This window comes from Nicotiana tomentosiformis, chromosome 2, assembly GCF_000390325.3.
Source record: "Nicotiana tomentosiformis chromosome 2, ASM39032v3, whole genome shotgun sequence".
In the NCBI taxonomy this organism is placed as follows: domain Eukaryota; kingdom Viridiplantae; phylum Streptophyta; class Magnoliopsida; order Solanales; family Solanaceae; genus Nicotiana; species Nicotiana tomentosiformis.
The window spans coordinates 29,236,591-29,264,070 of record NC_090813.1 but is presented as its reverse complement, the minus strand read 5'-3'; the positions used below and the strand labels follow the sequence as shown (position 1 = coordinate 29,264,070).

General features: G+C 36.6%; 1 protein-coding gene and 1 non-coding gene across 3 annotated transcripts; both read right to left on the bottom strand.

Annotated features, from left to right (window-relative positions):
* Window positions 1-468: 468 nt before the first annotated feature.
* Window positions 469-3,432, bottom strand: LOC104104053 (S-adenosylmethionine synthase 2-like). Of its 2 annotated transcripts, none has more exons than XM_009612038.4 (2): window positions 3,281-3,432; window positions 469-1,747 (listed from the first exon to the last, which is right to left on the bottom strand). In XM_009612038.4, the coding sequence occupies exon 2, from the start codon at window positions 1,743-1,745 to the stop codon at window positions 573-575; it is 1,173 nt and encodes a 390-aa protein (XP_009610333.1). In that variant the 5' UTR covers window positions 1,746-1,747; window positions 3,281-3,432; the 3' UTR covers window positions 469-572. The 2 variants fall into 2 exon arrangements, with proteins under 2 accessions (XP_009610333.1, XP_009610332.1); XM_009612037.4 differs by having other exon boundaries at window positions 469-1,752; window positions 3,281-3,420.
* A 5,933-nt stretch (window positions 3,433-9,365) lies between these two features.
* Window positions 9,366-9,472, bottom strand: LOC117278686 (small nucleolar RNA R71). The gene has a single exon (XR_004509032.1). It is a non-coding gene; the product is annotated as a small nucleolar RNA R71 (small nucleolar RNA).
* Window positions 9,473-27,480: the final 18,008 nt, after the last annotated feature.

Here is a 27,480-nt window from a genome sequence, read left to right as displayed (position 1 = left end):
GCGTTATATTTAAGGAATCTTTACACAAATAGCCGTGTTTACTTTTTCTAGCCATATACATAAATTATACATTACTTATACACAATTATACACATAGAATACATAAATTATGCATATATTATACCTCCACCGGCTATTTTTAGTTTAAATTATTGGATGAGCGGCTATTTGGGTTAATTCTTCAATATTTAAACCTTTTCTCATAGTACAAGGATATATTTGATTATTTTCCAGAAAATCAAAAGATCAACTGGCTGCAATTTTCATTAGATAAATGAAAACAGACATTTAATATCAAACAGAAGAGGTTGTACATATCAGCTTGTTCAAGTACTCGAATGGAACAATGGACACTCAAAATCACTGATACTTTAAAACCAAAAAATAATTCAAAAGGACCAACTACTAAGAAATCTCAGAATGCTTGAAGTCCCTTTCTCCCACTGCTCGATGGAGCCTGAAAGTAGATTTTGGATAACGAATGTATGCTATGAAGCTTGTTTATTGTTTTTTTCCACAAAAATAATGACCATAAGAAATTTAATCGGCTGGAAAATTGCGAGTAAACTTGTTCAAGCCTTAGGCTTGAGGGGCTTGACAGTCTCCCAGGTGAAATCAGGGTCATCACGGCCGAAGTGACCATAAGCAGCAGTCTTCTGGTACCTGAAGTTACCTCCTCTCTTCAAGTCAAGATTAATTGCAATCATTCCAGGCCTGAAGTCAAAGTTCTCCTTGATCAAAGCCAAAATATCCTTGTCCGGAATGGTTCCAGTTTTGTAAGTGTCAACAAACACGGAGAGTGGTTCTGCCACACCAATTGCATAAGAAACCTGGACAATACAGCGGCGAGCAAGTCCTGCAGCAACCACACTCTTTGCTGCCTGTCTAACAACATAAGCACCACTTCTGTCCACCTTAGTAGGATCTTTCCCTGAGAAGGCACCTCCACCATGAGCGCCCCATCCTCCGTAGGTATCAATGATGATTTTCCTGCCAGTGAGTCCAGCATCTCCATGTGGACCACCAATCACAAAGCGACCTGATGGGTTGAGGTGGAAGATGGTTTTCTCATCAAGGTACTTAGCTGGGATCACGGGTTTGATTACATGCTCTTTCAAGTCCTTGGCAATCTGCTCATTTGTGACAGTTTCGTCATGTTGAGTTGAGATGAGAACAGTGTGAACTCTAATAGGAACCATGGCACCATTCTCATTCTTGTACTCAACTGTAACTTGTGTCTTGCCATCTGGTCTGAGCCATGGACAAGTCTTGTTCTTCCTCACTTCAGTAAGCTTGGCACCAAGCTGAGTAGCCAAAACATGAGTAAGGGGCATGAGCTCAGGAGTTTCATCGGTGGCATAGCCAAACATGTGACCTTGGTCACCAGCTCCAATTTCCTCTGGTTTCTTCGTAAGATGACCATGAACTCCTTGAGCAATGTCAGGGCTCTGCTGCTCGATGTTGACAAGGACCTTGCAGTTGTCAGCATCAAGGCCGACATCAGGTGATGTGAACCCAATGCCTCTACAAGTATCACGTACTATCTCCTCATAGTCTACATTGGCTTTGGTTGTGATCTCACCAAAGACCATGACCATGTTTGTCTTTGTGCAGGTTTCACATGCAACTTTGCTCTCTGGATCTTGTGCAAGGCAAGCATCAAGAATGGCATCTGAGACTTGGTCACAGAGCTTGTCGGGATGGCCTTCATTGACTGATTCTGAGGTGAACAAAAAAGTTTCCATGTCTGCCCTGAAACAGAGAATGTGTTAAGACTGCAATCCTGAAATGTTCAATTAATAAGAAATTGAGGTAAAAGTTGATCGTATCCCCGATGATGATGAGGCAAGAGAAAGCAGCAAGAATTTAAAAACAAGGACAACCAAGAATTCAATCACACTGACAGAGAGTGAGATTTCTGCACTCAGTAGCAGAATACCATGAAAAGATAAAACAGCGAGTAGTTGATTTTTTCTAATTCAGAAAATTCGAGCAGACTCCTCAATGCTTTCTATTATTTAAAAAACACAATGTATCTTGTTTCATCAAACAAAGAGGTCACTGCAATATTTGTCACAGTTCACAATCATCAGTCAGTTCTGGACCAACAACTATTGGCGACAAACATTCAGAGGGAACAGGGAGAAGTCAATCAGGGTTTCGTTAAATGATTTAACATAAAAGGACTCATTTATTTCTTTTAAAAAGTATAAGGATCTCATTTAAGCCCAGAAAATTTGATTATAAGAATTTCAAACACCACACGTTCCCGTAAAGTAACAAAATTTACACTGCATTACCGAAAAAATTCTGCATTATTTGCTATACATAAACTATGTCCAAGGGAGACCCGAGACAAGTCAAGATCCATCAATCATTTGGTTTGAACAAATCTTCTATTGTGTAAAACTAGACAAATATGTGTGTGGATAGAGAATAAGGTGAAATCAAAGGTGAAAACCTTTTCATTCCAAAATCAACTCCAAACTTGTATTCACAAGCGACAGCTAAAACCAAACAGACATACATCTACAATTTAAGGAATTTGGTACCAAATCCAAACACATTACATTAACACATATGATATCATGTATTTCACCACTGTTAGCACTAATTTGGTACCAGTCTACTAGATTTGACTGTCGTAATGTAACTCTTATCTTAAGAATGAGATCCAATTACTCCTCTAGTTAGCACGTAAAATTACCAAATTCATGTCGAAAAACTTGCAACTTTGGTAACAGATCCTACCCTCGTTCTACAAAAGCAGGTTATCAATTGGATAAACTAAATTGATTTACAATTACACGATAGTAAAACATAAGCAAAAAATATAGATAAAATCATTAAAAAAACAAAGAGATCTGATCATAGCCAACTTGTCAGTACTCACGCCGGAGGCGAATATAGGATTCAAATTCTATTGAATCCATAATATTTGTAGAGTGATGTTTCAATTTTAATGAAAATATACTATGCATCAAAAGTACTGAGTTCCAGGTAACTCTAGGCTGTATCCGTCCCTGACCCATGCGTAACACAACAAATAATTCCCAATTATATAACAACAAAAAAAATGTTGTCACCTTAATCTCTAGAATCCGTAAACTTAGTACATTCAAGTTTAGAAATTTAAGAGTAAAACAAAACAAAACAAAAAATTAACAGCAGAAATGATGAGATCATAGAAGGAAAAATGCAGATATACTCTAGATCTGAATCTAGTGGAGAGGAAAACAGAGCTTAAAGAGTGAATTAAGTGGTAGATTTAAGTACATACCTTGAAGAAGAAACAAACTCTTAGATCTGAGAAGACAAAGAAGAAGTAAGAGCAGAGAGAAGGAGATTTGATTGTGTGTGTAGTGGGAGTGATTTGTGTGTATATTTATAGGAAGTGGAATTGAAGGGAGAACGGAGCCAGCGACTCGCTCTCTTTTTTCTTATATTAGGTACTACCACGACTTGCATTAGTTCAAAGTTTACCAAAAATAGTAGGCCAAAAAGGTAGTTTTTTGAGTTTTAAATAAGATGTAGGTTTTTGTTGTATTCATAAAATGATTTAAGTTATATATAAAGATAAAGTGCAGCTCGGTACACAAAGTATTCCGTATTCATGTAAGATTCGGCAAAGGACCGCACTCCAAAAAGTATAATATAGACAGTCTGCCCTAATATATGCATTAGTAGTTGCTTTCACAGCTCGAACTCATGATGTATAGGTCACACAGAGACAACTTTAATGTATCTCTAAGGCTCTCTTTCCAAGTACATTAACAACAACAAAAAAATTAAACTATAGTGAATTTTAACTTGTAATAATACTCCCCCGTTCAGTTTTACTTATCCAATATATTGGCTTAGCACACACCCCATTATTGGCTTTGTACACCCTTTAAAAATTAAATAAATGAAGTGCATAATTTACTATGATTCTCATATTAATTGGTTTATAGTCTTAATGGATTTGAAAAATGATTTGGAATGAGCAATTAATGCTAAAGGACAAAATAGGAAAAATAAATTATTTTTCTCTTGATATTCGAAAAATGATAAGTAAAAATGAAAATTTATTTTTAAAATACTTGACAATTAAAAATGAACAGGGGAGTAGATTTTATTAATATTTTTATTAAATTACTAACTAGAATTACCTAATTGATTTGGTTGTTAAATAATTATTATAATGCATCAAACAAGAGCGTGCTTAGTTTCCAGCACGACACCGAATGGCCAACCATCGTAGTAGGACCCACCAGCTTACAAACCCACCAACTCTATAGCGGGTTTGATTTTGTGTGTGTTAAATTATCCTTTTAACTAAAAATGCCAGTCAAATACCAATAAATAAAACTGGACTGAGTAAGTATTGGTTGAAGTTGGTGAGAATATAGGATGTTTTAAGCATCGGGAAGTTTGTACATCGTGCCTCAAGAACTGTACGTGTTGGTTGAGAAGTCAAAGATTATTGATACTCCACCTTTTAAAATTTAACTTGGGTTGGTAGATTCTTTTTTTCTTTTTTTGAAGGGTTTGGTAGATGTCACTTGGTTAGTTTTTTTTTTTTTTTTTTTTTTATAAACAAGCATGGAAAAGCTACCAACCCCCATAAATAAAATAGCAAAAAAAAAATTAGAAAAAAAGGAAAACAATTGGTGGAGTCGAAATAAGAAAGAGAATTGAATGGTATTAAGAGATAGATGTGTTACCTTATTTCTTATAGATGCAATATTATTCCATTGCAGCTATAGTCATTCTATTTTCTTTTCCCTGTCTCCTCTTCATTCTCAAAAGGAAAAAAGGAAACTTAAAAAATGATAAATTTATGTCTAGTCGAACTTTGAATCTTTTCCCCCTCAGTTTATCTCTTTAATTATTTAGCTAACTTTGATTGATGTGAATATATTACTTAGCTAGAAGATTTAAGAGAAATTGCAGAACATGTAAGCAGAAGAGATGGAATATATTCAACGACTGTTTTGCCTTCAAAATATTACTATACAATGCAGTAGATTCAGACAGGGAATATATATTTTTTTTTCTTTTGGCACAAATATGTCACACGGCATAGATAACTCTATCTGTCAATTGGTCTTCTTCATCTTTGAAGCTTTGATTCAACCAAGCAATCAAAGAAATTTAGACTTATATATTCTAATTAGTAAAAGAACATAACCACCTTCTCTTGCTTCTTTTACTAATAATATTATGAGATGAGCTTAATTATTGTGCATTCGCAGTGTTATCGCAAGAAAGTTTACACAATCAGATCAATCAAAAGATATTTACAGGTAATCTTCCATAAAAATGGGATTTGTAATTGAAATTTAAAAATAAAATAAGTTACATATAAGAATTTGCAAATTACTTATATGGTTAGAGGGGGGAAATTGGAAAAGGTCAAGAAGAAAAATATAGAGATATATTATTTCAAAGCTAGATATATATATATCACCGAATAAAAACCCTATAAAGCGACGTGCCACAGAAAACAGGATAACATCTCTCGAGCTCACATAGGCAATTATTCGAACTTACCTATATTAAATGCTCAATAAAAACATTTTTTTTCTTTTGAAGGGGGAAAAATACATATAATGTCAATTAGAGTGCACCTGATAATTTACAGAAATGAAGTTTCCATATTGACCATAGCAAAGCTACTTTATTGAATGGATAGACCTAGTGGGCGTTTGGACATAAGAATTGTAAAATTCCAAAAAGAAAGTAAAAAAGTTTTTCAAGTAAAAATGGTATTTGAAAATTAGAGTTGTGTTTGGACATGAATATAATTTTGGATTGTTTTTGAAGTTTGGTGAGTAATCTGAGTGAAAATTTTGAAAAATAGCTTTTTGGAAATTTTTTAAAATTTCAAAAAATTCTAAAATGCATCTTCAAGTGAAAATTGAAAATTTTATGAACACACGCTGATTTCGAAAAAAAATAAAAAAATTTTGAAAAAAAGAGAAAAAATTCTTATGTCCAAACGGGCTCCTAGTTAGTTAAGGAAAAATGACACTGTATAGTCGCTGTAAAAATAATAGTCGAAAAAATATATAAAATTTATATATTTTTTATATATATTTTCATTATGTATATTATATACAAATTTTATACACTTTTTTGACTATCAGATGTAAATAGTTTCTAGCGCGGGATAAAAGTGATAATACCCCGTATTTAAACCCCATATAATAATGACAATAATTTTCTTTTCATTGTTCTAGTTTCCATACTTCTGAGTTCTGACAAAAGGCTTTGAACGGCCCGATAACCCAATTTGACGTCCAAAGAAAAGGTGCAATACCACTGCTTGGTGGGCTTAAATGAGTCCAATTATACAAGGGAATGTTACACAAATAGTCGGCCAGATTCGATATTTACTTTTTTTAATCGGTATACATATATTATACATTGATTATACGTATTTATACATATATTATACATGAATTGTACATATATTATATATTCATCGGCTATTTATAGTTTAAAAAATTAGGTGGGCGGCTATATGGGTTAATTTTTCATTATACAATCCTTTTCAAAAGTAAATGTGGATCTGATGCTCAACCTGACACCAATTGGGCCTTCTTGATATAACTAATGGCCCAAATTTCATTAGTACCATTTGAATAGAGGTTTCTACATTGTAGGTCTTTTGCAAGTAACTATTAGCATAAATAACATAACACGGTTTTCAGTTTATTTTAAAACTAGCAGTTTTTTTAACATTTATAGAGCTTGTTTGGATGGGTTATTTTAAGTGACTTTTAAGAGTCATAAGTTAAGAATTTTACATTTTGGCTTTTTGCTTTCCTTTTTTAAAAAAAAAATTATTTTAGCTTAAAAATAAGTGTTTAAAAGCACTTTTTTACATTATCCAAACACTATAAAATGGTTTAAAAAAATTTTGGCTTAAAAGCACTTAAAATAAGTCAATCCAAACGGGGTCATAGCCTATTCTAATAAATGTCTATATTTGATTTCAATTAGTCAAAAAGTTAAAATCCCAATAATTTTGAATTAAATTCCCATTTCTCTCCCCTCAACCTACAACCGTCCAAAGCCCCCCTCCCTGCTTCTTCTCTTCCTCCCTCATTGTGTCTGCCACCAGCCATTCACCTTGGCAAAAGCATCAGCCTGTAGCGTACAAATCAACCAATAAGTTGGTCCCCTTATTTGTCTTAAATTTGTTCCTAAAGTAGAGAATTTTTTAATATGCTAACACTGATGATGTCAATATCTATTCAGTCACTCCTGCTTCATTCTTCAACGAGTATTTTGGTAAGAAATAGAGTCATCTTTAGGCACTCAATACAGATGACACACAACCAAAGCAAGGCCTTGGGCATTTTTTATCATAATACCATTGTTAATTTATACATTGTTAAATATCATCATTATACTATATATATATATATATATATATATATATATATATATATATATATATATATATATATATGCATTTTATACATTATATACTATTATAATACTTCGTATATATACATATACATAGAAGTATACATGTGTTATAAAACAATAAAAGAAGAAGAAGATATTGTAGAGAAAAGTATAGAGAGAGAGAATTCTTATTGATTTGGGATGAATTACAATAGAATAGAATCCCTTTATTTATAGGAAAAAAGTGACTTAGCCACCAAGTAACAAACCCTAAAATCTCTCTAAAATATAAAAATTTACCATAAATAAAATACTATTTATAACACTCTCCCTTGAATGTCTATTCACCAGATAATGTGTCTCATTAAAACCTTAACTAAAATAAAATTCAGTGGGAAAAAAATTCTAGAGAAGGAAAAAGAATACATATATTTAGAAATACGCCTTTTGGTTGCCTCGTTAAAAACCTTGCAAGGAAAACCCAATGGGACAAAACCTTACAAGGAAAAAAGAGTACAACGCGTATTAACTCCCCTTGATGAGAACATCAATTCAGATATTTGAGTCTTTGCATCCTAATCTTGTGCACCATCTTCAAAAATTATTGGTATAGATTTGATACACAAATCGGCCATATTAACTTGAACAAATTTGTTTCACCTTGAAATCATCATTCTTGATAGAGATGTATTGTCTTCATATGATCTTGTTGGAATCGTCATTTCAATATCTTCACATATGGGTAAAGACTCTTAATATCATATTATCATGCTTACAGTTATTGCAAGATACATATGTGTTCAAATTGCACTTAGGATGTAGTACTTCATGACCAAGGTTGAATTCGTGAGAATACCGTATTATAGAGTGAATTAACTCAAGAATTGGATCCCGAGTCAGTTATCTTTCACCTATCTAGTCAAATACCATTATCCCTCTCATTGATATTTCTTTGTTGCGCATTTGCTGTCTTTTGTTATCAATTGTTATTTACTTAATTTTTAGTAGTTAACCGTAGTAACAGTCATCAAATCAAGTGTTAATTTTTTTTTGGATAGTAATCAACTGGAGATTATTCGAACACTGGTTACATCCAATCCATATGGAGACGATAAGTAATCTATACTATCTTTGACTAGCGAGTAATAATTTTGTGTTATGTTTTGCGCTCGTCAAATTTTGGCGCCGTTGCCGGGGATTGGCAATCAATAGTATTTCAAATTTTTAGAACTAATTCAGGAACGAAATTATACTTTAGTGTATTCATGTTTCTCACTTGTGTGCAGGATACAGGTTTGATTTCTCTGATGTATGACTCAATCCTCTTCAAAGGAAGTGATACCCTACGAACCAGAGTTGGAGAAACACCTGCGACAACTAAGGAAAGAAAGATACTTAACAGAAAAATTCTTGGGTCAAACTTCGACTTAAGATACCACGGCAAACAAAGAGAATGATGGAGTAGACTTAGCTGCAAGAGAGGCAGCACAACAAGAAGCTGCACGTAGAGTTGCTGATGAGACCGTCAATGATGATGAGGGTCGAAGATTCAATCTAAACCAACCCTTAGTTGAAGACCAGTTCGAGAATGCAACACTCAGGCCTGGAAGATCATTGGGTGACTAGATTAGGCCAGTCTATAATCAAGGACTGTCAAGTGTCAGACCTCCACCATAGCAGCAAACAACTTCGAATTGAAGCAAGGCTTGCTTCAAACTATCCAAAATAACTGCATTTTCAGAGGAAAGGTGAACACAGATCCTAATACTCACTTGATGGATTTGAAGAAATCATGAACACCTTCCAATACAATGGAGTATCAAAGGATGCAGTCTACTTAAGGGCATTCCCCTTTATATTGAAAGATGATGCGAAGCAATAGATTCGTAGCAGGTTCGATCAGGACATGGGAAGATATGACCATGAAGTTTCTTGACAAGTACTTCTCACCTGCAAAAACAAGGAAGTTCAGAATGAAAATCCACAATTTTTGCCAAAAGGAGACAGAAACGGTTTTCGAAGCTTGGGAGAGATTCAAGGAGATAGTCAGAAAGTGTCAGCACAATGGAATTGACTTGTGGATACAACTCCAAGATTTCTGGGATGGGTTGACACCGTCTTCGCGACGAACTCTGAATACTGCATGTGGAGGACCACTAATGAAGAAAACGTCGAAGAAGGTTGTCTTAATCCTTGATGAATTATCTGAGATGCTAATTTGTGGCCGGCTGAAAGTAATGACAGGAGAAAATCAGTTGGGGTTCACCAGGTGGACTCTAACACATTCATGCAAGCCCAGCTAGACAACATGGCCAAAGAGATAAGAAAGCAGACATTAGACAAGGTACAGAGTGAGTCGCAAGCAGCATATGACTTTTGTGGATTGGGACACCCTACACATGAGTGTCAAGCATCAGCTGAGGAAGTCAATGCAGTGGGGAACTTTAATAGAGGAAACTACCAAGGCGTGAAGAACTATAATGCTATGGGTCAAAGATATCTAGATTTTTCGTGGAGTTCACCTAGTGGGAGTCTGAACTCATGGCAGCAAAATAATCCTAGACCGTAGGGTCAAGGACCACCAGGTTTTCAGAACCAGCAGAGGTAGCAATACCAGCCACAATAGCCAAATCAGTCTAGTTGGAAGATCTCTTGAAGGCATTCATCAATAAAACAAACGAAAAATTTGAGACTCAGGGCACGACTATCCGGAATTTAGAAAGACAAATGGGACAAATTGAAAATCTATTATCTGAGAGGGCTCCTGGGACTCTTCCCTCTAACACTAAAAAAACCCAAAGTAAATAATCAAAGTTGTATCTTTAAGAAGTGGCAAAATATTGGCTGACCCAGTGGTGAAAGCTAGACACGATGTGGTGAACAAGAAGACTGAGACACCAGTAGAGAAAAAGAGTGAAGAGCAAAAAGGCCAGAGTAGTGGGGTACAAAAGAATATTGAAAAAAGTAGACATACGCCAGCTCTACCATTCCCTCAAAAGATGAAGCGGGAGAAACTTGACAAATATTTTGGGTGATTCTAGGAGATGCTCAAGCAAATTTAGGTGAACATTCCCTTCACAGAGGTACTCACTCAGATGCTTGCTTATGCAAAGTTCTTGAAGGAAATCCTGTGTAACAAGAAAAAATTAGAGGAAACAACAGAGGTCAAGCTAAATGCCCACTGCAGTGCCATATTGCAAAATACAATTCCCCAAAAGTGTGGGGACCCAGGAAGCTTCACTATACCATGCTCGTTGGGGAGTGAAAAATTCAACATAGCCCTCTGTGATTCTGGTGCGTCTATAAATCTGATGCTTCTGTCTGTATTCAGGAAACTGGAAGGTGAGCTTGGAGTGATCAAATCAATACCAGTGTCCCTACAACTGGATAACCAAATCACCATTCTACCTGAGGGAATCATTGAGGAAATTCTAGTGCGAGTTAAGGGTGGCAAGTGGGCCGGGTCCGGTCCTAAGTGGGCTTCGCGGGCCCGGTCCTAAGTGGGCCGGTCCTATGCGGTCAGGTCCTAAACGGTCCCGGGCTTCGCGGGCTTATTGCTGGAACCGGCTCGGGACCGGGACCTCGAACTAGGTCCCGGGTTAATTGGGCCGGTCCCGGGCCTAAACGGGCCCAACAGAAACTTTCTATTTTTAATTTTTTTTATTATAGAAGTTAGAGAAAAAAAATAGTAATAAAGATATATAAGCTATATTCGATTTATATACTATAGATATATCTTAAAATATATATATATACTATATTATATATACATAGTATACGTCTTAAAATATACTATATATACATCTTAAGATATACTATATATACATCTTAAGATATACTATATATATATAGTATAGTATAGTAGATCTTAAGATATATATACATCTTAAGATATATAAGCTATATATATATATATATATAATAAGATGTATATATAGTATATCTTAAGATGTATATTATCGAATATGACTTATAAACTATATATATATATATATATATATATATATATATATATATATATATATATATAAGCTTATATTTATACTATACTATAGTCTATACTATATATACATCTCATAAGATATATAAGCTATATTCGATATACATATATATATATATATATAAGCTTATATATATACTATACTATACTATATATACATCTTAAGATATATAAGCTATATTCGATTTATATACTATATATACATCTTAAGATATATATATATATATATATATATATATATATATATATATATATATATATATATCTTAAGATCTACTATACTATACTATATATATATAGTATATCTTAAGATGTATATATAGTATATAAATCGAATATAGCTTATATATCTTAAGATGTATATATAGTATAGTATAGTATATATATAAGCTTATATATATATATGTATATCGAGTATATCGAATATACTATGTATATATAGTATAGTGTGTGTGTGTGTGTATATATATATATATATACACACACTATACTATATATACATCTTAAGATATATATATACACACACTATACTATATATACATCTTATATATACACACACTATACTATATATACATATTATATAAGTCATCTTAAGATATATATAATATATATAGTAAGATGTATATATATTATATTATAGTATAGTATATATAGTATATCTTAAAATGTATATATATCTTAAGATATATATATATAATATAGTATATATAGTATATCTTAAGATGGATATATAGTATAGTATATATAGTATATCTTAAGATGTATATATAGTATATCGAATATAGCTTATATATCTTAAGTTGTATATATAGTATATATATATATATACTATACTATACTATATATACATAGTATATAAGCCATATTCGATAGTATACATCTTAAGATATACTATATATACATGTATATCTACTATACTATACTATATATATATATATATATATATATATATATATATATATATATATATATATAGTATATCTAGTATACTATAGTATATCTTAAGATGTATATACAGTATAGTATAGTATATATATAAGTTTATATATATATGTATATCGAATATAGCTTATATATCGTATGAGATGTATATATAGTATAGACTATAGTATAGTATAAATGTAAGCTTATATATATATATATATATATATGTATAGCTTAAGATATATAAAAAGACAAAAATATTGTAAAGAGATATTCAAATCAATGCGTTATATTTTTATTATAACATTAAAAATCATGGCAATATCTTTCTTAGTCTTCCTCCCCCCTATGGAATTAGTACAACAAGGTGCTAATACCACCATTGAGAAGAAAAAGAAACTAATCAAGATGTGCCAAAATACAAGTTACATATTAATTTACATGGTATCTCTTACAAATTTCATAAATCCTTCAAGGTCCGGAGGAATTTCCGTTAGTGGTGGCGGAAATGAAGCTTGGTCATCACCGCTTCCAAGCGAAGCATCATCCTCCGCAAGTTCAGCTAGCATTTCTTCGTAAGCTTCGTCTACCTCTGGTTGTGATTCAGCAAGTCCAAAATTTCTTCTTTCCGAACGGATCCAATCTCTGAAAAGTACTGATTTTTCCAAGCTCTCCCTCATAGACGCTCTATAATCACCGAGTTGAAGTCTTGCTTGACTGAAAGCGCTCTCTGATGCCACTGTTGAAGCTTGAATAGTTAAAATATCTAGGACCATCCTTGAAAGAATCGGAAAGTATTTTTCTTTGTCCTTCCACCATTCCAAAATATTAAAGGAGCCGTCGGGATTCACTTCCTCAATTCCCTGTGACAAATAAACTTCAAGCTCATTTAGTTGTGAAAAATCACTAGTACTAGAACCTTGAGAACCCCTGAACCCTGCCCAAGCACTAAGTGCTCTTACTCCCACAGTTCTTTTAGATGATTGAGAACTAGAAGAAGAAGGAGTTGGAACATTTGGTCTAGCATGATCTAATGCAACTTGATAAGTATTATAAATAGTTGGAACATTTATTTTAATTGAGGCTATTGCGTTCGAAGTTTAGACAAATCCTCATCTTCAAGTGCTAAACCATGATAAACAGTTTCATACCAAAATTGAGGACCTCCTAATTTCATAGTAGGATTTAACAATGCAGCAATACCATAAATAGGGGGAATAGGGAAAAAATATTTTTTAAACTTTTTTCTCATGGAATCAATAGCAAGTTGATAAATTTCCCCAAAAAATGATCAAACAAATTTGCAAGTTCTGCAATATAAACTAAACAGTTAGAAATAGTAGGATAATATTGCCCAGAAAATTCATTTGTAGCAATATGGAATTTTTCTAAAAAATCTACAAGCATTTTAACATTAGCCCAATCCGCATTTGTAAGATGCTCATCATCATCACTTACATGAGCATTAAACGTTGAGTTTATGGGGTTTCTATATTCAAATGCAACAACTAAACTTTCATACATGTAATTCCATCTAGTTGGACAAGGTTTAGGAACCTTTCTTTCTCTTAGGCCAAATTCATCGCATCTTTTAAAATATTCTCTAAGTCTACTTCTACGGTTTGAATAAAAAAACCAATTAAGAACCATTTTAACCTTTTCAATTTTAACATTTAAAATTCGCATACCATCACCCACAATTAAATGGTAAATATGACAAATACATCTAACATGAAAAATATTACTAAATACATGACTTAGTATAGTGGTAAGCAAGGCTACAACATTTGTGTTACTAGTAGCATTATCCATTGAAACTGATATTATTTTATCACTAATGCAAAAATATCTACAAATACCCGCAATCGTCTAGAAATAAACTGCCCTGTGTGACGTGAATTAATTATTCTATAAGCAATAATGCGCTTTTGCATTATCCAATGCTCATAAATCCAATGACTGGTAACAGTAAGGTAATCACAGTCATTACCACTTCTACCAATATTAGTTGTAATAGCAAGACGATAATTTATATGAGTAAATAAATAGCGCAAATATTGTTCATATTCATGTTTATATTTATAAATATCACTCTTTACGGTTGTGCGAGGAAAACCTTTATAAGTGGGATTATAAATTTTTCTAATATAATGCACAAAGTGGGGGTTAGAAGGAAAACTATAGGGTAAGCACATAACAGTGACCATTTTTGCCAATTCTTCCCGATCTTTTTTTGGATCATAATATAAAATACCACCGGTAACAGTGTTAATTCCCGGTTGAAATTGATTTGACCCGGTACTAAGGTCAGCCTGACTAGGTGCACTTGTCCCCTCAGCCAAAGCTTTCATACGAAAATATCTAGCTTTATCTTGAGGGTGTAGCAATATGTGTCTAGTCAAACTTCCCGTCCTCCCCCCGACTTCCAACATATTGAAAAACTAACTCTTTGCCACAAGTTTTACACTTAGCCCTATTTTTTCTCTCTTAGTTGAGTAAAAAATTACCAAACAAGAGATGTTTCTGCCCGTTTAGAAGGTTGTCTAGAAAAAGTAGGGGCACTAATAGGAGGGTCAGACGGGGATCATCTAGATTATTATTAGTTGGGTTAACTTCAGGAGCAGGACTAGTGGGTGTATCATCATCCGGTTGCGTTTCATCAAAATCTATTTCTTCATCATCATTTTCATCAATAGTTGGATTACCATAAAGAGCATTCATATATTCATGATTTAATTATTCACCGGGTACAATATTATGGTAAAATTGACTCTCGGTAAATTGTAATAAACTATTATCGCTATCAAGAATAGGAGGTGTAGGACGGGTAACATGTTTGGGTCGGGGAGTCGGGGGAAGTGGAGGAGGAATATATTGGCCACTAGATTCACCACTCTTCGATTTTCCCTTATTTTTACTAAACATATTTTTTATGGAATAAGCCATCTTAATTAATCAAGCAAAGTAAATAAAACAAACAAAATTATAATATTAAAACTTAAGAGTTGGAACGAGTTTACCGAATTGACGAACAACTTGTTGGAAATTGATTATCGTTGAAGACTTCAATTTACCAACTTCACAATTGTTTCACAAATTGTAACAATAAAGTAAGCAATAGTAGCAATTATAGAAGTAAATTAGAGAGATTGTGATAGTTTGATGATTTTGTAAGAAAAAATGAAATAATGATGGGTTTTTATAGTTGAAAATAGGAAAAAAGTATAATTATAAAAAGTTTGGGATTAAAACAAAGTTTGGGGGGGAGGGGGAGGTTAAATGGTTATTTCATAAATAGCCAACGGCTATTTTTGACAGCCCAATAGCTATTTTTTTATTTAAAAAATAGCCGTTGGGACCATTTGGCCCGCTAAGGGACCGTGCCGGTCCCGGGCCCTGGCGGGCCAAACGGTCCCTAGCCTGACGGGCCCAAATCATAGGACCGACCCACGAGACCAGACCAGGCCCGCTAAAACCGGACCAAATGGTCCTGGCCCGTTTAGCCGTTTGGCCCGTTTGGCCCGCGGTCCCGGGCCTGGACCGGCCCACTTGCCAGCCTTAGTGTGAGTGGACAAGTTTGTGTTCCCCGTAGACTTTATTTTGGTGGATATGGAGGTGAACAAGGAGGTGCCTCTAATTCTAGGGAGGCCATTCTTATGTACATACAGAGCTATCCTTGATATCTATGAAGGGTAGCTTATGCTCATAGTGGGCAACAAAACAGTGGTGTTCCAGATGAAGATAATGATGAAATACCCCAGTGATGAGGTGTCCGCCTACTCGTGTTTCAAGCTGGATGTTGTTGGAGAAGTGGCTAAAAAATACAAGTTTGACAATTTTGTGGGGGATACTCTAGAGAGGTGTATTACTCAGTCTAGTACAGTGGAGAATGAAGATCTTAAAATAAAGAAAGAGGCTGAAGATCAAGTGGTTGATGAGAAGGAACTAAAAGAGGAGGCTTCTAAGCCTAACATGGAATTGAAAGTCCTCCCACTCACTTAAAATATGCTTTTCTTGAAACTAACAATTTTTCTGTGATTATGTTTGCTGACTTGATAGGTACACAGGAGCGAAAACTGGTGGAGCTGCTGAAAAAACACAAGAAGGCCATTGGCTGGAGTATAGCTGACATTCAAGGAATCAGTCCAACCATTTGCATGCACAAAATTCTGTTGGAAGAAAATAGCAAACCAGTGGTGCAACCCCAACGCAAGCTGAACAAAAATTTGGAGGAGGTAGTGCACAAGGAGATCATTAAATTGCTAGATGCGGGAGTGATTTTCCCATCTCTGATAGCCAGTGGATTAGTCCAGTACAAGTTGTACCTAAGAAGGGGGCATGACAATGGTGAAAAATAAAGATAATGAATTGATCCCCACAAGAACAGTCATTGGGTGGAGAATGTGCATTGATTATAGAAGGCTGAATGATGCAACAAGGAAGGACCACTTCCCACTGCCCTTTATTGATCAAATGCTCGAGAAAGTGGCTGGACATAGATGCTACTTCTTCTTGGATGGGTACTCAGGCTACAATCAGATACCCATTTCCCTAGAAGATGTTGAGAAGACCACATTCACTTGCCCGTCATGTATTTTTTCTTACAGGAGGATGTCGTTTGGGTTGTGTAATGCACCTGCCAGTTTTCAGAGGTGCATGATGTCTATATTCTCTGATTTAAATGGGAAGTGTCTCTAAGTGTTCATGGATGATTTCACCCTATTTGGTGATGACTTTGAGGACTTCTTGAAGAATTTGAAGCTCGTGCTTGAACATTGTGAAGCCATGCACTTGGTTCTTAACTGGGAGAAGTGTCACTTCATGGTGAAAGAGGGAATTGTCTTGGGCCACAAAGTAACTGCATATGGAATTGAAGTTGACAGAGCCAATGTGGATGTAATTGTTAGGCTCCCTCCACCAACTTCTGTGAAGGGCACAAGGAGTTTCTTGGGACATGTTGGGTTCTATAGGAGGTTCATCAAAAACTTTTCCAGCATTACCAAACTGTTGACTGCATTGCTAGCGAAAGATGTCAAGTTTATTTTTAATGTAGAGTGCTTAAGAGCATTCGAATTGATAAAGGAAAATCTTGTAAATGCTCCTATTATGGTGACACCTGATTAGATCCATCCATTTAAGATAATGTGTGATACCAGTGATATAGTTGTGGGGGCAGTTCCGGGGCAAAGAAAAGATAAAATGTTTAGGCCCATTTACTATGCAAGCAGGATGTTGAATGATTCTCAAGTCAACTACGCCGATACTGAGAAAGAGTTCTTTGCTGTGGTCTTTGCTTTTGACAAGTTTAGATCATACCTGGTGGGGATCAAAGTGATTGTACACACGGGTCACTCAGCCTTGAAATATCTGTTGAGTAAAAAGGAGTCCAAGCCGCGTCTGATACGGTGGTGTTGTTGCTCAAAGAGTTTGACTTGGAGATCAAAGATAGGAAGGGAACAGAAAATCAAGTCACCAATCATTTATCTCGACTTGAGAGACCTCCGTTTGAAATAATTGATGTAAGGGAAGAGTTCCCTGATGAGCAGATTTTCTACATTGATGCGGTCTGCGAAAGGCCGCTTTGGTATGCTGATGTAGCATACTTTTTGGCTAGTGGATGGTTGCCTCGTGACCTCTCTCGTGATCAAAGGAAGAAGCTTATAGGTGAGGTAAAAAGTTATTTTTGGAATGACCCTTTCTTATTTAAACTATGTGCAGATGGTGCGATTCGAAGGTGTGTGCCTGAAGGAGAGATGGCAAGCATTCTTTCTCACTGCTATGATGGAGCAACTAGAGGACACTATGGTGGAAATCGCACCGCAGCAAAGGTCATGGAAGCTGGTTTCTTTGTCCTACTTTGTACAAAGACGCACGGGTGTATGTTGCTGCATGTGACAAGTGTCAAAGGGCCGGTAATATTAGCAAGCGAGATGAAATGCCTCTCAACTTTATTCTGGTATGTGAAATTTTTTATTTTTGGGGAATTGATTTCATGGGCCCGTTCCTATCGTCTCATTCATATGAGTATATCCTAGTAGCCATTGACTACGTCTCTAAATAGGTCAAAGCAATCCCTACTAGGACCAATGATGCTCGGGTGGTGTGTGAGTTCTTACGGAAGAACATCATTACCCGCTTTGGGACACCTCGAGTGATTATCAGTGACAATGGGTTGCACTTTGTGAACAAGCAGTTCGCTATATTGTTGTCTAAGTATGGGGTCACACACAAAATAGGAACCTCGTACCATGCCCAAACTAGTGGGCAAGTTAAAGTGGCTAACAGTGAAGTTAAATGAATTCTTGAAAAGACGGTTAGTACTTCTCGTAAGGATTGGTCTGTAAAGTTGGATGAAGCTCTATGGGCGCACAAAACTACGTTCAAAACAACCATAAGGACTTCACCATTCAAATTAGTATATGAAAAATCGTGTCATCTACTTGTTGAGATAGAACATAAAGCTTATTGGGCAATTAAGATGCTTAATCTTGATCTTAGTCTTGCAAGTGAACACAAGTTGGCGCAGATGAACAAATTGAAGTAGTTTAGACAGGACGCGTATGAAAATGTGCGAATCTTTAAGTAGAAGACAAATAGATGGAATGAACGTCTGATTAAGCCAAAGAAGTTTCATGAAGGGGACAAAGTCTTACTATACAATAATAGACTTAGGTTGTTCCCCGAAAAATTCAAATCAAGATGGACATGTCCATATGTGGTGAAACACGTATCACCGTATGGCGGCACCATTGAAATACATGATGAAGAAGGGAATGAAAGTTTTAAGGTGAATGGGCACAGGTTGAAACAGTACCTTGTTGGAGGATTTCACAAGCAATCCTCCAGCATCGTGATCAAATGAGCCTAAGTGGCGGAGTCAAGCTAACGACTATAACTCAGAACTACTTCTAACTTTCTTTATTGCTTTTGTAGACTTGTTAGATAATGGTAGTTTAGGATTATTAGAGTTTAGGAGTTTCGATAATTATTTGAACAGGTATGAGCATGAATCGAACACAAAATGAGTAAAAAATAGAGTTGGGGTGTGACCCGTAGGCTAAAAAGTGAAAAAATTTGGGACTCTGAGAAAAGTAGCTTACCGCGCTACATGAGGCACCGCTTGGGGTGCCATGCTAGGCCAAACGGGAAAAATCTATCAGGAAATGACTCTCTGGAAAACCCCACTACCGCAACGCGTGAGGCGTCGCGCCTAGCGATGCGGCAATGCAAAAATCGCTGCTGATATTTTTAAAATAAAAAAAAATCTGGAAAGCAAAAACAAACAGACCCGTTTTTCCTCCCCCTTCCTTCATATCTCTCTCTCTCTCTCTCTCTCTCAAGTCTTTCCTCTATAACTCACCCCCAAATCACCCATTTTCCTTCTTTCTTCAAATTACTTCCACGCCAACTCTCTGCCTTCACCCCTAATCAAGGTAAGTTCTTCTTCTCCTTCTTTTAGTATTTAATTGTAAATTTTAGTTAACTTTAGTTTAAGTTTTCTAACCCTAGGTATTTTATTTTTTTGCTACTCGTTTAGCTATTTTTCTTCTATTTTGGCTGAAATTCTTGCATAAACTTGTGGGTTTTTCATTGTTCTTATGCTTATGGGTGATTTTTGGTGTGTTTTGATGGTGTTGGAATTAATTTGTGTTGAAACTTGGTGGGGGTGCCCAAATGGCCGAAAATTAGTGAAGTTTGTATAACATTTGTGCACTTGGTGCTATTGTGAAGATGTGGTGATGTTGTGGTTGTGGTGAGTAGTGTTTTTGATGTGGTTGTATGATGATTCTAACCCTCTTTGAATTGAAATAAGAAGGTGAAAGGTATGCCCACAATGTGTTTGTTAAAATGCCTTAGTGACATAAAATTGTGTAGTGTTATAAATTTTGAAGGGAAGTACTTTGTGGGATGTGATGCTAGATGATAAGTGTGGGTTGGGAGGTCATGTTTGTATGGTGTGTAAATTTAATTTGTTAGCCCCGAGTGCTAATTGGTTGACCACCCCATACTAATGTGTTGCTAGGTGCTAAATGGGGTGCCCGATTCATGCTAAGTACTTGTATAGTGTTGTATTGTATCTTAATTTTGTTAGTAGTGGATTAGACTAACTTCTTATGCTTCTTTTCATAATTACTAGTTTAGCTTCTTAATTTTGTCTTTTACACTAGTGTAGTCCGTGGTTATATTGTTGTAATGTTATGTTTGTCATCGGGTGGGTTGTTGATTACTCGTAGTGTGCTTTCAATGGGGTAGTCTGAGTCCCCGATATACATTGTACTTGTGAACATGCCAATTACATAAGTGTGGGGTAGTTACCCCGTTTGGTCTTCTTTTTTGTTTTAAGTGTTGTGGCTAATGTTGTTCGTCTTGTGCAGGTACAATGTCTCGCCGTCCTAGCAAACGTTCTAACACAGATACCTCAGAAGCTGCCTCTAGTAGCTGTCAAGGAGGTAGGAGGGCACCTCCCCCGCCCCAGTGGAGGAGGAAGAGGGGCGCATTGATCCTGATGCGGATGTTGTACCAGGCTACAAGTATGGCATTTGAACTGTGCCAACTCATGCTAGGATGTGGTACCGCAACTTTGTTCCGGCGGTGAGTCCCAACCCGAAAGTTGGCATTGATGATGGTAAGCTAGCAAGGAAATACTCGGGGATTGTAACGACCTGGCCGGTTGTTTTGAGAGAATTAGCCTTGAACCCCCTATTTATTACCCCCTCTATTTCATTCTGTGGTTACGTGACTTGCGGGGATATTTGATTTTTGGTTTCGGAGTGAAATGGGACACATAGTCCCTAAAATAGAAGTTTAAGTTGTAGGAATTGACCATAGTTTAATTTGTATGAAGACTTCTCCGGAATGAAGTTTCGGCGGTCCCAATAGCTTCGTAGGGTGATTTTTGTCTTAGGAGCGTGTCCAGTTGTTGATTTGGAGGTCTGTAGGTCATTTCGGCATTAATTGGCGAAAGTTGAAAAATTGGGTGATTTTTGAAAAGTTTGACTGAGAGTGGACTTTTTGATATCGGGGTCAAATTTTGATTCCGGAAGTTGGAGTAGGTCTATAATGTCAATTGTGACTAGTGTGCAAAATTTGAGGTCAATCGGATTTGATTTGATAGGTTTCGGCATCGGATGTAGAAGTTTGAAGTTCTAAAGTTCATTAGGTTGGAATCGATACGCAATTCGTGTTTTTCGCATTGGTTGATGTGACTTGAAGGCTCGACTAAGTTCGTATGATGTTTTAGGACTTGTTGTTATATTCGTACAGGGTCCCAAGGGCCTCGGGTGTGATTCGGATTGTCATCGGATCGTTTTTTAGACTTAGAGGATTGCTGATGCTGGGCTGGTTCTGGTGTCATTGCACCTGCGGTGGGATTGGTCACAGGTGCGGACTCGCATAAGCGAGCTTTGTGTCGCAGATGCGGAGCTGGCCTTTCCCGGCAGTGGTCACAGAAGCGGGACATTTTTCGCAGAAGCGCCTTCGCTTCTGTAATGGCAGAGGCGCAGAAGCGCTAGTGGTCGCAGGTGCAGTCGCATTCCCGCAAAAGCGATCTCGCAGATGCAGGACCTTTTCCGCAGAAGCAGAAGACCTGGACTTGGGTGTTTTCCTCACCTGCGATGGTTTTGTCACAGGTGCAGTATCGTAGAAGCGATTCTTGGTCCGCAGATACGGTTTAACTGGGCAGAAAAGGCCTAAGTTCGAGGGTTTGATTTCATTCTCCATTTTTGGACCTAGAGAGCTCGGATTGAGGCAAAATTTTGAGGGATTATCAGAGAAAATATTTGGGTAAGGATTCTTGACTCATTTTTGATTAATCTATCATTAATTTCTTCATTTAATTAAGGATTTGGGTTGAGAAAATTTAGGGGGGACAATGGTGAAAGTTCTTAGACCGAATATTTTGGGTTTGGAAAGGGCAAATGAGGTCGGATTGGAGTAATTCTTGTATGGTTGGACTCGTTATCGAATGGGTGTGCGGATTTTGTGATTTTGGTCAGGTTTCAAGATGTGAGTGCGGGTCGACATTTTGAAGCGATTTTTCAATTCTTTTGCTAAAGTCGTAGTTTCATTATTTAAATTAGTTTCTTGTAGTTATATTTGTAGTATGTAACTATTTTGGCTATATTCGAGCCGTTCGGAGTTGGAAAGTCGAGGGAAAGGCATTCTTATTGATTGATTGAGCGAGATTTGAGGTAAGTGACTTATCTAACCTTGTGTGGGGGAAATTCCCACTAGGTTTTGGTACTGTTATGGTAAATTGCAATATGTGAAGGCCGTGTACGCGAGGTGACGAGTGCGTATTCGAGCTAAATGTTGAAATCTGATTTTTGCAAAATAGTTCCTTTTATTTTGTAACGATTCGGCCAGTCGTTTTGAGTATTATAGTTCTGTTCCCCCATTTACTACTCTAATTGTGCTTTATAGCTGTATTATGACCTATCGGATTACTTAGTTCGGGTCCGGAGAGATTTCAGAATGAATTGAGCCACTTAGTTTCATAATGGAAAGCTTAAGTTGGAAAAGTCGATCGGATGTTGATTTATGTGTAAACGACCTCGAATTTGAATTCTGATAATTCTAATAGCTCCGTATGGTAATTTTGGACTTAGGAGAGTATTCAAAAACTTATTTGGAGGTCCGAAGTAGAATTATGCTTGAAATGGTGAAAGTTGAATTTTTGGGAAGTTTGACCGGGAGGTTGACTTTTTGATATCGGAGTCAAAATACGATTCTGAAAATTGGAATAGCTTCGTTATGTAATTTATGACTTGTGTGTAAAATTTGAAGTCATTCCGGATTGATTTGATGTGTTTCGGCACAAGATATAGAATTTGAAAGTTCAAAGTTCATAAATTTTGAATTGGGGTATGATTCATCGTTTTGATGTTGTTTGATGTGATTTGAGGCCTCGAGTAGGTCCGTGGTATATTTTAGAACTTGTTGGTGTATTTGGTTGAGGTCCTGGGGGCTTCGGACGAGTTCCGGATGATTAACCGATTAAAAATTGGAGTTGTGAGGTTTTTGAAGCTGTAGCGCTTCTGGTGTGATCGCACCTGTGAGGGTCTTGGCCGCAGGTGCGATGCCGCAGGTGTGGCAGCTTGAGCGCAGGTGCGGAGTTAGAGGGTGTCAGCAGAGGTCGCAGGTGCGATAGGATTTCCGTACTTGCGATTGCGCAAATGCGGGCAGGGATTCGCAGAAGCGGAAAATGGTGAGGAAGTCGGGCAGCGCAGGTGCGACATTTTTCCGTAGAAACGGGTGCGCAGGTGTGAGCCCTTTAAGTTCGAGGGTTCGATATTTTCACCCATTTTCGGATTTTGGAGCTCGGTTTGGGCGATTTTGGAAAGGAAATTTTCCACACAACTTGGGGTAAGTATTCTTGACTCCTTTGTGATTATATTTCATGAATTAATCTTCATTTTTGGTGTAAGATTATCGAATCTTCAAGAGAAATCGAAAGAAATTCCTATAATTTCATAAAATGAATTTTCGAGTTTTGAACATCGATTTGGGGTCGGAATTGAGTGAAATTAGTATGGTGGAACTTGTAATTGGATGGGTTGTCGGATTTTGTGAGTTTCGTCAGATTTCGAGACGTGGTCCCCACGGGCGATTTTTGGAGTGTAATTTCGGATTTTGTGGAAAAATATTAGTATTTTGATATGGAATTAATTCCTATAATTGTGTGGACTGAATCAAATTTATTGTGGCTAGATTCGAGCAGTTCAGAAGTTGATACGTGCAGAATGAGAATTCTGGAGCATTGTTTAGCTTGCTCAACTTTGGATTTGTCTTGTTCGAGGTAAGCAACTCTTCTAATCTTGGAGCTGAGGGTATGAACCCTGAATATACGTATTATGTGAATTGTTTGAAGGTGACGCACATGCTAGGTGACGGACGTGTGGGCGTGCACCATAAAAATTGTGACGTAATTGTTTTCGTGGAATTCTGTAGTCAAATAATCTTGGCATTTTCTATATAGTTTTATATGTTGAAGAAATTTAGCTGAGAATCATATTAAAAATCATGTTGAGGCTATGTGCCAGTATTATTGGGACCCACAGAGTCATATTGCTATAAATTATTTATTTTAAATTGAAAATTTTTACTCAGTCATATTTATTTCATTGCATATAATATCTCAGTCTCTATTGTTATTTATTGATACATCATATCATCATTTTGGGGTATTTTCATGACATTGTGAGCCCATGAGAGAGACTAGAGAGATTGATGACTGAGGGAGGCCGAGGTCCTGACTGTGAGGATATTTTTGGGATCGGGTTGTATGCCGTAGCAAGCCATGTTGGATTTATATATATTATTATTATTATGTGGATCGGGGCTGCCCGCCTGCAGCAGGTTTATAGCGCTTGGGCTGAAGGAGCCCCTCCGGAGTCTGCACACACCCCCAATGAGCGCGGTTGATATTATTGAGGGATGGATCTTCCCTGGACATGGATCTTGTCCGAAATATTTTATACCTGGAGATGGATCTTCTCCACAGGCTGGATTGGCCCTACTCGGTATTGAGTGATTGATGATCAATTGATGTGTATATTCCGGGATGGATCTTCCCTGGGTTGGATTGGCCATTTACAGTACCGAGTGATTGGGCATGATGAGTGGAATGTATGAGAAAGTGAGATTGAGTACTCTGAGAGTGTGAGTACATGAGTTCATCTCTGAGATACATTGTATTGACATACACACATGACATATATGCATAGAGATGTATTTTCCTCATGTTGTACGGTATCACATCATTCATGATCTCTCACACATGTTGACATATGGGCATAGTGATGCATTTGTTTTACACTGGTTATCTGGAAAGAAAATGAGACATCTTAATTATCATTGAAAGGATTTTGGGAAAATTACTATTTTCAAACTTACTCATATTTTTGGCAACTTCCGTAAACGATTTGGGTTTTCACTGATGTACTTAAAAGGCAGAACTATTTTCAGAAATCATGATTTTGCTGAGCATTTTTATCTCTGAGTTACTTCTTGTATTATTTGCTTTACGTTGTTATAGACTGTTGTTGGCTATTGGTGTGGACCCTACCTTGGTACAAGCTCGTCACTACTTTCAACCTAATGTTAGGTTTGTTACTTATTGAGTACATGGGGTCGGTTGTACTCATACTACACTTCTGCACCTTGCGTGCAGATGTTGGCTGCTGATGTTGCTGTGTTCGTTGGGAGCTGGATTTGAAGATGTACCTGCGTTCCGGTTGTTCTGCCTCTTATTCATGGTAGCCTTAGATTCATAAAACTCTGTTTATGTACTTTTCAAACAGATGATGTATTTACTTCATACCAGCCTTGTATACTCTATTCTAAGAAGCTCATGATTTGTACTACCAGTCCTTGGGAAATGTATCAGATTCAGATATTTCTTTACTTAATTGCTTTATTAATTGTTATTGGAATTGGTTAGTGGTTAACTGGCTTACCTAGTGGGTTGGGTTAGGTGCCATCATGACTAGGTGGATTTTGGGTCGTGACGTATTTCCTTAATTGAGTTACTCTAGCATGTGTAGTTGTCATGTTTAGCCTAATGTCACATGTCTACGTGTCTTATATCTTACTTGCAATTTGTGTAATATGCTTAGTTGAATTACCTGCTTCCCTAATTTTGTATTCAGTCTTTAATTGTAGGATTCCTTACTGTAATTTCATTGTTACATTGGTTATGTGTTGCATATTTACTTTTGGTACTATGAGGTCGTACCTTGGGAGCGCCCCTGTTGCATATTTACTTTTCGGACTACGAAGAGGTACCTTGGGAGCACCCCTGTCGCATATTTACTTTTCAGACTATGAGGCGGTACCTCGGGAGCGTCCCCGTTGTATATTTACTTTTGGAACTACGAGGCGGTACCTCGGGAGCGCCCCTGTTGTGTATTTACTTTTGGGACTACGAGACGGTACCTCGGCAGCGCCCTTGTTGTTTACCTCTATTTGTTGTATTGTTGTTGTTATTGTTGTTTCTTAACTTGTAAGAATCTTGCTTTCCTCATATGTTGTAGTAGTCTTCTTGAATCTCGTGTCGTTATCTTCTGTAAATTCTCATTTTTCACTTCTCACACATTTCATTATACTATTATATCTTCTGCCTTATTTCCTATTATATCCAGTAGGGCCCTGATCTGACCTCATCACTACTCTACTGAGGTTAGGCTTGGCACTTACTAGGTACCATTGTGGTGTACTCATATTACGCTTCTGCACATCTTTTGTGCAGATCCATGTACTGTTTACCAGACCATGTACCAATGAGCTAGCTCGTATGTGGAGACTTCATGGTACATCTGCCAGCGTCCGCAGACCTCAGAGTCTCCCTCTATCTTTATTATGTTGTTTTCCTCATTCCTCATTAGACTCTGATGTATAGAGATATTTAGTATTTTTCTCTTTAGAGCTTGTGACTTATGCCTACCGGGTTTTGGGAGTTGTAACTATTTTGAATTGCAGTTTTTATTTATTTCAGATGATGAGGTTTGAGTTTCCGCTTATATTCAGTTATTCTACATTATTTTTAGGCTTACCTAGTCTTAGAGACTAGGTGTCATCACGACATCCTACGGAAGGGAATTGGGGTCGTGACAAGTTGGTATCAGAGCTTTAGGTTCGTAGGTGTTATGAGTCACAAGAAGGTTTAGTAGATTCTCGGGGACCGGTACAGAGACATCTGTACTTATCTTCGAGAGTCTATGGAACTATTAGGAAAAGCTTCGCTTCTTTGATTCTTTATCGTGCAAAATATTTGACTTATGTAAATTCCGTGTCGTTATCTTCTGTAAATTCTCATTGTTCACTTCTCAGTTATTTTATTGTACTATTATATCTTCTGCCTTGTTCCCTATTATTTCAAGTAGGGCCCTGGCCTGACCTCATCACTGCTCTAGTGAGGTTAGGCTTGGCATTTACTGGGTACCATTGTGGTGTACTCATACTACGATTTTGTACATCTTTTATGCAGATCCAGGTACTGTTTACCAGACCAGGTACCAGTGAGCTAGCCCATACGTAGAGACTTCAAGGTACATCTGCCAGCGTCTGCAGACCTCGGAGTCCCCCTCTATCTTTATTATGTTTTCCTCATTCCTCATTAGACTCTGATGTATAGAGATATTTAGTATTTTTCTCTT

Bases quoted from the DNA above. Each gene is read 5' to 3' on its own strand.
- LOC104104053 (XM_009612038.4), bottom strand. From the start codon at position 1,745: ATGGAAACTTTTTTGTTCACCTCAGAATCAGTCAATGAAGGCCATCCC.